Genomic DNA, 13,903 nt, shown 5'->3' on the forward strand with positions numbered 1-13,903 from the left:
TTGTAAACCATTAATGAAAAGACGGATGTAATATTTATAAGGAATAAGAAGCGATAATGACGATCGTGTTCAAAAAACTTGCTCCGAAAAGTCGGCGCCAAAAAAACACCACTATGAATAAACGTTTGTACAAAATTTCGTGATTGATAATTCATATCGATAATTGCTTTAATTCCGATTCTAACTCGATCCATCCTCGGTATTGCCAAGATATTTGTAGATAGGACGTATCATTTTAAACCTTATATCGTTGGAATAAATGTTGTTTTATATGTACATGTGCACGCTAGAGAATGTCCGGGAGATGCACATCAATAACTCGATCAGCACGCATAATCATCCGTTATAGTTTTTTAGTCGACGCGTACTATATCGGGTCGGTTTTCGGCTGATTTCGCGTGTCTCAGGCTACTAAATATCTAGTGTACTAAGTACATTCCGCTTACGTTTACTACCACTTTCATGGTTATTAAACAAACACACCGTTTATGATTTCTTGTACACTCTAGTGAGCAGCGGCGAGTGATTTTATTAAATCTTTAATTTATCGCTGTAAGCGAGTACGGAGACGGATTACGTACTTAGATTAGGTGCGAAGAAGTTATTAACTTATATAATTATTTCGATAATTGAATTAACAAAAAACAACTTTGTGTATTATAACTTAAATTTAAATTTCGATTAATATATCTTCACTTTTATGCGAATATTTTTGAATTTGAAAAAAATAGCCAAAACAGTTCAAACAAGGGCACCTAACGAAACCCACTAGCCCGTACAAACGACAATTTCCTCCTTGCGCAAGCGCAATTTGTATGAAAGCAAGTGGAACTGAACGACAATGGGTTGTGCAAGGGTGGAAACTGTCTCAGGATGTCTCGTGGTCACCTCCACAAGCGAGCCAAGGTTACGCAATGCTGGATACCTTCAGGTTAACTTTTACGAATTCTCAATCTAAGTATTCATAATATTTTCTCAAAACTAAATGGTATTATAATTTATTCAAACCATAAATTGAGGAAATTTCAGGTAATTGACTACTTGCATAAGTGTCATATGACTTACATGTAAGGTTACACACAACTTTCAAGGAAAGCGTTCCAAGTCCTCAATTTCCCTAAAATCTTTTTTTCTCATTAATTATAAAAACTAACTAAATATGGTCACTACAATCTTAGTCCATACCTACCTTCCAGCCAGTTAAATATTACCGACATTAAGGTTAAAAATAGCAAAACTATTCAATTAAAACATAAAAAGGGTTCTTATCCCGTAAGCTCAGTGGTTAGTGATCGTTAGCGGTCGTCAATTTGTCTCGAGTGTCGTGTAATTAAACGTGGCGTGCGCCCGCGCACCCGTTTGTATGTAAATACATCGCACGCGACTCGAACCCACGGACTGAGCGCTTGATTGTTCACTGTGTGGTATTCTCTTTCATTCAGTCATTTTTTTTTACTTTTACTATCTTGGTTGAGATTTTCTTTGCTGACTAAAATACTTGACTGCATACTCCATTTTTTTCTGTGGGTCATCTCATTTTTTCTAACCAGATTTCGGAAGTTCTTTGTTTAGTGCGAAAAATATTAGGAATCTCTAAGTCCAGATTGTCCAGAAACAGAAATCGGCATCTCAGCAAAAATAGTTAAGTACTTACTTAGATCACTATATATATTTACTATCTAAACTTTGATATCGAGACAAACCAATAAAACAATTTCGCGGCCAAATTAGCAACATAGATCAGTAGTTGCGCCTCAAAATGTATTGTAAATCAGTTTCGATATTTCGTCGGCCATTTTCCGGCTGGTGAACTTAAGTGGCGGCTGGTTGCCCAACGTTACCCACACTATGAACCTTTGGTTGCTCGGATGGTTATCAGCTGGTTGCCGGTTAATGGGCCGTGTACCCGTATTTGGGTCATTGTTGATGAATTGGATTGGATTTGTGGATTAAGCAATCATTGTTATAGATTGTTGCAAATTTGTGGAGATGCTGGTCTAACAAATAGATAGAAATGTAACTTCTTTATCCGAAACAGTTAAAGGATCAATAGCAAAACACTGAGATCGAAGAAAAAATAATTGATCTTATCGTTTCCAGTACTCCAGCTCTCATCTATATCCATGCCAATTATAAAAAAACAACACCATTATTTTCCTTAGACAGGCCAATCACTTGGATCCTGCCGATACAAGTACGCTTAACGATGACCTTAAGTTAGAGCCGTGAACCCCGCGATTAAGGCCCTGCTTACCCCATAAAGCAGGTAGGTAATGACGTTAGAGTTACGCAATAATTGGAGCATGCCATCGCCACTAAGGCGGGTTCACACGTTTTTGCCGACGATCAACATCAATCACCTCTGCCATTACCCGCCGTCTGCGCCGCCGCCGCCGCCGCCGCCGCTGCTCTCAACTATACTGTTGATATCTTTTTTAGTTGGACTTTTAACCTTTCCTCCTTTCGTGTTAAAGATAAAGACAATCGTGGAAGAAATTGTTAGGTTTAAATAGTGTAGTAATATTGTTTTTCTTTTTTTTTTGAGAAATTAATTAATCGACCTAGTTGAACGATCGTAAAATCTAAATTATTGTATTAAGATTTTTTTACTAATTTGAATATAAATATTGTGTGAATTTTCTTCTTTATGACACCATTTATGGGCATAACGTGTTAGATTACTGCTTCACACTAAAAATATAACCAACACCTTTTTCAACACAAGTAGACTAGATACTAATTTCTACCACTTTAATATCATTACAGTAAACAAAGGTCTATCCTATCGGGTAAAAGCAAGAGGCAATACAAAATACAGTGTACAAAAATATATAGATGTAATATTGATATATCATGAAAATAATAAGGTTGTCACTCACTACCACGCTCCTAAACGTTCGCATTCGCACGCTCGCTCGTCGTCCGCTCGCCACAAATTATTTTCGAATTTAGAGCACATTCAAATTGCGGTAACGCACGCGATCGGGAAACACTCAGCGGAAAAGATATTTGACGGTTAGGGCAAGTTCATACGCGGTCAAGTGAATACATCTATAGTACTTATTTAACTAGGTGAACAAATGCTATTTAAAATTTTAGCCTAAAGTATTAGCGGTATTAAATAGGTTTTATAGAAACATTTAATACTTTTGTATCAGTTAAAAATAATGTAATGCATCATGAGAAAACTCGTACAATTCACTCCTTGGAAAATCGTTTTTAAATTGTATTGCAAGACTTAATCGATATTGAAAAAAAAGTTTAAACATATTTGATAAGATTAAATAGTAAAGCAACTATTATTTGCAAATGTTGCGTTTAATATTGTATTTTATTGAGTTAGATCCGTTGAACACGCGCCCTTACCCAAACCACTCAGTTACATTTCGTAACTCGTCTAGTAATAAATCATCGCTTCTAATTTGCTTTTAAAGGTTTTTCTAGAATTATCAGTGTGTGTAATCGTATTGTGCGGAGACAATTGCCGGTCGTCGGTCGCTCGCCGGTCGCCTCGCAGCCACGCCATGAAAGGCACCGCACTAGTAATTTGTCAACTAGGGAACAACACAACAACGCGAAAAGAATAAACGGTAATAGCCTCAACTAATTAATCGGACTATTTTAATTGGCTTTACTGCTTCTGTATGTCTAATTATATTTTTAACGATAATGACCTATATTGCGTTAATTAGTTTTCAATTAGATGTTCAACTATAAAGTGCCGCTTTAATTGAATGACGATTTTAAATGGGATTCGCAATTTGTTTATTTTTTTATCATGTTTGTAGGTGCTTGTATTTCTGGTTTGTAGTCCTATTATAGCACAATCATACAATAGCAATTTTTAAAACAGTTAAGAATGAACTCTATTACTTGCCACCCAAGTGAAATGAGCCAAAGTTTCGCATGAATTACTTATAATGACTTTAAGTATACTCATCATACTGGCTTTTAGATTCATTCTTCATCTTTAACATTCATACGTTAGCACATAACCTCATTTTTTGCTTCAGTTAGCAATAGCAGTCTTACGAGACAATTAAACATAACAACCATTGATATGCCTTATTACAATACGCGATACAAATCGAGTAACGTTTCAATAATGCTATTTATTTAGTGTACAGCCTTGCAATGACAAGGTATCAATTAAAATCGAGATCAAAATAAAACGGTTCATTTGTCGCAACGGCCGTCATACTAGCGACACACCGCCTATTCACTTTGCAATACAGTTCACGGGGTGAATCGATTCGTCTCGATTCCGCAGCGCCCGCAATCGATTCAAATTTGCACTTACTCACTTTTGCGTGTACGGTCTTGTTTTATTTGTATCGATTGGGCTCGATTAGTCACGCGAATTTGAATTTTAAATCATTAATTTCGAGTCGACAATTGATTGGCGGGCCGGTTAATGATTGTCATTGTCTTAGAGAGGTCTTGTGTCGAAATTGTCAACGGACGCAACGCAGTTGGCACACCGATCAACTTATTGGAGCATGGCAATAATTTTTATTCCCGTCACGAAATCTGCAGCGGCGTCCGTCGGACATGTTGTACGATTAGTATTGTTGCATAATTTATACGATTGTGCCGGGTTCAAGGATCTATTGTTGTTAATAAACTCGGCTATTGTGTAACCCGTAACGTATACTCGTGGGTCACTCATTACATGCTAAACGGTGAATTTATATCGGTCAAACTGCCTTAAACAAACCTATTAATTTGATTACTGGCAACATTAAATTATCTATTTAAATTCGCGTGTTTCGTCACTGTAAGAGAATGCGGGATAAAATGTGTTCTAATTCTGAATGTGAACGTTGATTTCCCCGACGAGAGAATTACGAGCGGTATCGATTCAAATTAAACGAATAATCGATTGTATTTGAATGTCAGAGCCAATCAAAACATCGGTGCGGTGCAGGTCAGTGCTTCTGAACGCAAACGCGGGATGACACGCGCTCGCGTTTTCTACCAACATTACTTTGCGGTTGAAAAAACGCTACAGCGATTGGATTGGTACTTGTGGTGTTGCAATAAGGTTGGTAATTGATATTTTGTAATTGATATCAAGTGCAAATCTATATTGGTCCAGGTCACCACAGTAGGAGAAAGGTCAAAATTTGACGTTGTTAATGTTATCTGTTTCGTTCTCACGCTTGTTTCGCGTGCGTGATGCTGCCAACGGTTCATTTGGAAAGTCCACACGGGGTCTTCACTCGATTTGTCACAGTAATTGATAAAAAATCGCATCGAAAATCGATATAACAAAACGATTCATGTGTTAAATTATAATTTGCATTATGATGAGACGGTAGTTACTTTACGTTTTCCTTGTAACACGATTTTAATTGAACAATGGATAGATTTGTTTCAAGGAGCGTTTACAATCTAGCTAGTTTTATGTGATAATTGTGTAGAGATTAATACGGAAACACTTCATCATTATTTATTTATTTAATAATTTATGTACACACAAAAAATAAATAAAAGAAAAACACAAAATTACAAAATAGGATGTACAAGGCTGCTGCTTATTTCTAAAGAAATCTCTACCAGCTGACCCGCGGTAAGAGAAGTGGTTGATATTGGCAGTCAACAGTGTGCAACATAATAAATATCATTATAGTAAGACTTGAGGCAGAATATCCACTAGTCGCTCTTGTAACTAAAATTATAAGGAAATTCATAGTCTCACATTGACCTGTACCTGTCTGTAACAAAGTAAATAGCATGTTGTAGTGGGTCCTTCGCTTCTTAATACTCCATAAACTTCATGTAAATACTTCATTACACTACATTTTGTTGCTCTACGCCTAATAGACTGGACCACAGGCACAAGTGTCTGAAGGTAATTTATTTCATAGATAATTCATGAGACGTTGTAAACTAGGTACTCACTTCTTATAATATTTAGGAAGAAAAGAAAAAATGGATTAATATTAAAAACTTTTCAAAACCTTTCAAGAAAGTATGTGAAGGTTAATGTTCGCTGATTTCATTTTATCTAAAATACTACAAGCTTATATGAACATTGACTAAAATTCCCATCTGGCCGCCATGTTTAATATCTAAAAATCTATTAACGTAAAACTTTACCCAGGTTGCAATTAAAAACAAAGGTAATTTATTGTTGGTTCATTAAATCTCGTCACTTTGTAAGAGTCTATAAATAATAAAATAGACCATAAAGTGAAGTTTAATCTAGTATACTGACCATAAACAACTAACATTATCTTTATAACACTGAAAACATTACAGTGCCATCATGTTCCATATTCGCTGATATAAAATTATCAGTATAGTAGACTTCCCGACATTATACTGCTGTATTTTTCAATTCCATCAAATTCATAATTGAACCTAAAGTACGCGATCAACAGGGCCCCGATTCTGCTATTTACAATGGCCGATGAATGCCTGTTTTAGAACATTAAAAATCAAAATTCATGATCAATTTTCTTTTATTAAAATCTTAGTCCTCGTACTACAATGTGGTTCATCGCTTTACCGTCAACCTCAACTAATAAAAATATAATTTATTAATGTATAAAACAATAGCAGCCTTGACGTGTAGCACTAATAATGGTGCCCTAATGAATGTTATTGATGGTGTCGCTATAACTATACGTACTTAGTATAGTGATCGATTAAATTGCTCTGACTACTATCTACATGTAGTGTAAAGCCCCGTCAATTTAATCGCTACTTTGTACGAAGAGGAGAAGAATAGACAATACTTATTTATTATATATTAAAAGTAATATTTCTTTTTCATACTACTAACGCCATCTGGTATCTTTTTTGGTAACTAAAACTGTACTATTTTAGTATTAGCAATACAATTACAAAACCTATATTAAACTGAGCCTAAGCATCAGCAATAAATCAAAACGCAATCGCACTCGTAAACATTAGGACAGCTTAAATCATAAAACTCTTAAGGCCTAAAGTGACCACAATTCTGAAATAAATCTAGATAAATGTTTAGTACAATCGAAGCTTACAAAAACAATAGTGTTCATGTTTCGTCAGCGGTCCGCGTTGCCTAGCAACGGGTAATTTATTGTTCTCTTACGTTCACCTCTCGCCAGCGATGCGCCCGCGCATCCTTTGCTTTTATGACCGCGAGCTAGCGCTTAGTACACAATTGCGAACTACAATTACAATTTTTAATTTATAAATTATGATTTTAGATTAAATTCAGTTATACATTAAATAATAAAATTGTGTTTTCATATTTAATGTTATCTGCATTAGTATTCAAAGAGGCAGACAAATAAAATAGAAGAAAATCCTTAAGTTCACAGGACGTAATATCCATAAACGTAAACGCGTATATTTGTCGTAACGCAAGAGTAGAGAGATAGATAAGAGATTGCGCTTGCGCAGTGGGTGCACGTGCGTGTGTCAGAGGTGGTCGCCGCCAGGGAGCCCATAACTTGCAGCCGTCAACACATCGCCACCCGGCCCGACAACTGTATCTAGTGCATACAAAACTAAGAGAATAACGCGAAGCTAGAGGCACTGATCTAAATTTCTGAATGCAAACGATCTTTAAGAAGCTTTTACTCAAACAAAACACTTCCAGTTTCCTACACTAATAGAAAAGGATAGTTAAAATTTTAAAAAACATGTTATTGCTACTAAATTCTGAAGCGGCCCAATCGTCTGCATTAAGCCTAAAACCCGAGCCCCCACCTGTGGGCCCGGCGCGCGCGCAGGTCAGAGGTGGCGGCGGCGGGTCGCTCGTAACTTCGGCCGTCGCCCGGCGCCGCCCGTGTCTCTTGCCCAACGCGCCACCAATTTATGCACATACTGATTATTAACTACAAGTAATGTCACATACAGTTGTTTAGGTGCGCGGGAGTCGGGCAATAACACTGTTTGCTTGAGAAATTGTAGATTTAAAGCAAAACTTTAGAATTTTACTGAAAATAAATTACGAAATCACTTTGCCCAAGCCTTATTTTTCTCGTACATCCTTTCAGCTAAGAATTATTTATGGAGCAAAGTTATTTCTAACTTAATCTTTTAATTACCGTGATTAATAATTTCGCTGACAAATACCACCGCATACAGCGAATCCCTAACATGTCTATAGTCACATGTACTCAGCGTTACATATGACGCAATTAATATAACGCATACGTCGGCAGCGACTCCCCACGCTTTTATCTTCTCAATTAATTTAAATATCATATTGAATCATGGCACGACACTTTACTTTAATTGCTTTAAACGTTTTAAATATGGCGGCCGGGAATATCGATTGCAGGATACGAGGAGTGAAGACTCTCCTGGACTGTATTTGTGAATGTTTGTTGAAAGACGATGTGCTTAATAATAGTATCAAACTACTCTGCGTAATAAAGATGGATTTAATTAAGTAATTTCAAGAGCTTGCAATGCGTAGTTCTTGTTTCGTACTGAGGTTTTTGGGAAACTCTCAAAATGTTGTACATTTTACGAGTTATAAATTCAAAAAAATCCAGGTCCGTCCTCTTTTACCTAAAGTACTGGTCGGCTCCGTACAAACAAGTATAATATTGTAGGCACATAACCGCTACCGTTGTATAACAATATAATACAAAGTACTTATAAGTATTTATTATTATCTTTTCTTTTAAATTAGCGATGTCATCACCAAAATAACGCTGAACAAATTACACGAAAAGTACACTTACTCGTTGGACATAGTGCCTAAATTCCCGTGTGCCACCAATATGTAGAATAACCCGGCGCATGCGCAGTAGAATTCACATCACGCACGCAGCACGTTCAAAGATGGCATTGTTTCAGTTTAAATTCTTCATCTATGACGTGATCCTGCAATTGGTCAATTGTAGGGTCACCACACTGAGGCTTTTCATAATTTACCGACCTTTTTGCAAAAATCCTCCAAATATATTGCAGAACAGACTGTTTCACAACTAATAATCATGGTACGTGCTTCAAACTCCTTTGCATATTTTAACTGTCAGTTTTTCAAATGTCTAATTTCGAAATGCAAGGCCGCATTTATGACCATAATAACTGTCTATTAACTTATAGATATAAATTTAAAATACTGTATGTGCTGAATTAATTTACAAGTAACTGATGAGGTAATTTATTGTGAATGCACTTTAAATATTGCGCTAAAATTTTTGTGCACTTGCTGTTTATAATTTGCAATAAATCAATGTAAGCCAATTACTGTAGCACTGACAGTGTATGTGTTATGGCATTATAGTATATAGAAAAATATTTTCCAATATTTTAAAATTCAATTTTAATAAAAATATATTTTCATAGATGTTGAGTAAAAATGAGTGCAATATGTCATTTCAGTGCATTTCAGGAGTGTCCGTGTAATAATAACATTATAGTCACCCTACTAAGTAGCCTGATGATTGACATTCACAGGACGATGTGGCGTTTTGCAACCATTTTGGTAATGTTAACGCGTGTTCGTTTAGTTAACGCTCGTTTTTCATGTCGCTATGTGTAGCGTAACATATTTATATTTTAGTTAGGTAGTGTGTATTATAATATCAAGTAGGTAATCAGTTTTGAGGATTGTACATTGTTGTGACTAGCCCGTTTACGTAGAACGATATCAACTAAATCGAGCACTTAACGCAAACCACCGGTCATCCTCCAAAAAATCAAACAATAGACCACCATTACGTAATAAAATACGCCAAAATCAAGGTCGCATGAAAACAAAACCATAGTTAAACGTGTGTAGCAGACTGGAACCGAACCCGCGGCCCGTGGGCCACATCCTCCAGAAGTGACGTTTACGCCGTGAACGACATTTGTAAGGCAATGTTTTCACTATCGGAGCTACGCGCTCGGGCTGGCGCCAACCAGCCGTGTAAACGCCGCTTTAGGTCAAACCTACGCAACACTGTCCTGATAGCGAGTCTCGTTACGTGTATTGGTGCGCTTGATCACTACTACGAGACTAGAAATCACGATTTAAACTAAGTTTGGTTAATTTAGAGTTTTTCAAGTTTTATTCAGCCCTTAGAGGTTAAAGAGTTTATTCTGTGTGAGAAAATTTTCATGTTCGTCTTATTGAAAAGCGGGCGAGGCGATAATACTTAGTATGCAGTAATTTATAATGATCGAGTAAAACTTGATCGGCTTCGTTACATAGCAAGTTTCTAAGCGAGTGCCGTTTGACCCCACCAACACTGGGAAAATAGATTTTCACATTATAAATCAAATCAAGTACAAGTAGCTGTTAGGATGGTGGAAAGCTAGCTGTCGGTCTCTTCGGTTACAGCTCAGCTAACCAGTCTAGAAGCCATGCTTGATAACTTTACTCCTTTTTCACACGCTCAGGAAACCGGGTGAAGCACTGTTGTCTCCGGGTGACTCTGCAATAGAAACACAACAAGCGCTTTACATTTTCATACATCTATCTATCTACTTCCAAAAAGCACGCAATCAAAACGTATACAAATTGGTTTAAATTATATCTCAGTCCAATTTGTATTGATTTAAATATACAAATATTTGTGTCACCGATGATTGGTTGTCTATTCGAACGTGCATAAAAATAATATAAAATAAACAAAAGCGATACACAAATGGCCTTTCGCTTAATTTATGAGCCGCCATTTAAGCGCTTTACGAAGAGAGTTTCCTACATAATACCGGTATTGAAGCCACAAGGAGCACATATTCCGCGATACTCATATAATCCTATATTTATTAATAACGTTGTCGTCTTAATTGGTAAACCAAGACCAACCTACGACCTTTATACCTCACATAGACTATAACTCGTGAACATCATATCAATTATACATGTTCAATTGAGCCCATTGCATATGCATGCGAGCACCGGCTACCCGTTATGCTGATTAAATTTAATTAAAACTTATAAAGCAATTCCTTTGCAATTGACAATGTTGTTTAGAAACATTCTGATAAAGTATGACAATCAAGTGATATAAATGACAGTTGTCACTAGAATAATTATGGTCAACGTTCGTTGGAATTTATTTAAGGAAATTTATAATTCCAAGTAAATACCAACTTCTTCTTAATTTTATGATGATATTAACGTTCTGTTTTTTTCTCTTTCCAGTCATTCTTCGGCCGCTCCTACAACAACTTAAACTCCATCACGGAGTGCAAGAACAATGGCGAGTGCGTCATCAACAAGAAGAATAGGACGGCGTGCAAGGCGTGCCGCCTGCGCAAGTGCCTCATGGTGGGCATGTCCAAGTCCGGCTCGCGGTACGGCCGCCGCTCCAACTGGTTCAAGATCCACTGCTTGCTCCAAGAGCAGCAGCAAGCGGCGCAGTCGCAGTCGCCACCGCGAGTGCCGCCGTCACCGCACCCACTCGCGCCACCCTTCCCACCCCATCTGTTCCCGGGACTAGCGAGACCAAGAACAAAAGAAGAGCTCGCTCTCCTCGGCTTAGACGACTATAAGCCACCTTGCTCTGCCTCTCCAGATTCACATAAAAGTGGATCATCGCCAAAACTCGACGACAAATCCAGATTGTCGCAGTCGAGACCGCAAGACAGACCTCTGACGCCACCCAGAGATACGTTCGTCCCTCTGCAATTAGCCAACATAGCCTCCTTGCCCCACTTCCCCCACTCGCCCTTCTTACCACCGCCACCGTTCAGCCCGTTCGCACACAATCATCCGTTGCTGTTCCCTCCAGGCTTCCACCCCATCTACTCGAGACATCTCTTAGACCATGCGGCGCTAAGGCAAGCCGCTGAAAACAACAATGACGTCAGAATTGACGACCACAATGAGAGAACTGAATCCTCAAAGCGTTTCTTCTTAGATGAGATCCTTAAACAGCAGCGGTCCACCCAGCCCACTCCCCGGGAGGAGGACGTTATATCTGAAGCTGAGTTCGTGCCGACGCCGCCAGCAGAGAGGAGAACCTCTGAGTCTCCGCTGCAAGAGAACCCCATGGACTTGTCGGTGAAGTCCGACGGCAGATCGAGTTCTGCGCGACGAAGATCAGATGATAGTGAAGTGATAGTGCCGGACAATGACGACGGCGAGTCGGGCAGCGGGGTGGGCTCGGCAAGCGAGGAGGAGGATGTGTCCTACTCACAAATAAAGAGGATCAAGCTCCACCCGCTCGACCTCACCACCAAAGTGTGACGCTCGCCGCGACGCCTCGTGCCGCCTGGTGCCGTTACTGTAGACTGTTGACACGTCAGTGAATGAATTAAGGCCAGTATAGAGGAATGTGATTTTTGTTTAAGCTCAAACACTCGGATGTTGTTTGATTTGTTATCGCTTGAAAGAGTCTATCCAAATACGTATAATAAGTAATGTTTAGGTAATACAATGTTATTGGTACTTAACGAGCCCGGTATAAGGTTATGTACAAAGCAAAATGTAAATAAATAAATTATTCTTTGTATAGTGTAAGTTAGGTTACAATAGATAATGATTATATCACTCTCTTTGAAAATGGAAAAGCCGGGTGTTGCAACATTCCATTCGACTTAAAACAACTTATATATTTTTGTATAAATTTTTATTATAATTTATTTCTAGTAGAATTTCAAAGTGTTGTTTGTGGTTGTAAAGTGTTAACTTCGGGTGCATTGTGAATCCTCTTTTATATTTCTATAAGTCTTCGTATTTCTAAACTGTAGCTAAGTTCTATTATTTAATCACGACTGTCGGCTATACTTTTGTATCCATTTTTGTAAAAACATCTCTCTCTTATTATCTCTTTAAGAACATTCGAGTGTAACTTTTTGCGTTGATTGTTCTTTGTTTTTCATATTGAAAAGAGATGTCAAGAGTCCTAACATTTATACTCGTTGTTACATAAACATTCCTATTTTTGCTCAATATATTGTTGATGTAGATTTTCAACATTTTCATTTACTCAACATAGTGAAATTATTCAAGACATTCATACTCAAATGTAATACTTTGACAAACGTGTTTTTTGTAAATATAAATATAGGTAGAGTGTTTTTTTTTTATTTCGTAAACAAATGTTTGTAATGAATACATTCCACGGAGACGTACAAAATAAACTATTCATGCACTCGACTCTGGTTTTTTCTTTAAAACTACCCCAAATTCTCGGAACGAGACCAGGTTAAACTAACTGAAGAATTTAGAGTTCAACCTTTGAACCCTATTTATACATTGGAAGAGTTTAATTTTAAATAACAAGTGAATAATGCAGACCAACAATGATATCTTCAAATAACACGGAAACTTGAGTCACACACATCTATACCATTAAAATAGACTACTCAAATTACAACATCCTTATATGTACATATATCCAGACAGCTTTCAGAAGAACACTAATATTATACAATCGTTACATTTTTCTGCATAACATTAATAAAAAAGATGACATTCAAACTCAGACAAAAACAAAATCTCAATATAAATTAATAGGACTGCATTTGTTTGCATTAATTGTCAATATAGAGTTGGCATTAGCTCAATCTAAAAGTAACAAAACATCAATTTACCTTCCACGCTAACTAGGGGGACCTTGTCTTGTTCGGATATTCTTCATTTCTTAATAATAATTGATAGATTGCCATGCAAATAAGCAAACAAGGTGCGGCTCAAACAATCAGTGTGTATATAAATCTTAAGATTTGTAACACGAAACACAGACAAAATGTCAGCTAATTTACATAAACGCGGCAAAAATAAAGACTTAAATTACGGAGAACCAGTAATTTGTAGAGACGCCATATTTGTTAATACGTAACCAGATATCGTTTTAAGAATAACTTGTGAATGATATTAATCGTTTTCGGCGGCTTTGTCTGTGACCTATCGCACTGCTGGCTTTTCTTATTAGGAGATTCTGAGATGTAGTATTGTTTGACTATGTGATAATCATAAAAAAGGCTTGGATTTTAGAGGTTGTGTTCTATC

The 13,903-nt window shown here is 37.2% G+C and overlaps 1 protein-coding gene across 5 annotated transcripts in view; it reads left to right on the plus strand.

The window, feature by feature from the left end:
- The window catches only part of LOC113497985 (knirps-related protein-like), a 60,420-nt gene extending 47,713 nt beyond the window's left edge, over window positions 1–12,707 (plus strand). For all 5 annotated transcript variants that reach the window (XM_026877860.1, XM_026877877.1, XM_026877868.1 and 2 more), the window contains one exon: window positions 11,090–12,707. In XM_026877860.1, the coding sequence (XP_026733661.1) occupies window positions 11,090–12,136 (1,047 nt within the window). In that variant the 3' untranslated portion in view covers window positions 12,137–12,707. The remainder of the gene's footprint in view (window positions 1–11,089) is intronic.
- The last annotated feature ends 1,196 nt before the right edge of the window (window positions 12,708–13,903 follow it).

The sequence above is a fragment of the Trichoplusia ni genome, chromosome 1 (genome assembly GCF_003590095.1).
Source record: "Trichoplusia ni isolate ovarian cell line Hi5 chromosome 1, tn1, whole genome shotgun sequence".
In the NCBI taxonomy this organism is placed as follows: domain Eukaryota; kingdom Metazoa; phylum Arthropoda; class Insecta; order Lepidoptera; family Noctuidae; genus Trichoplusia; species Trichoplusia ni.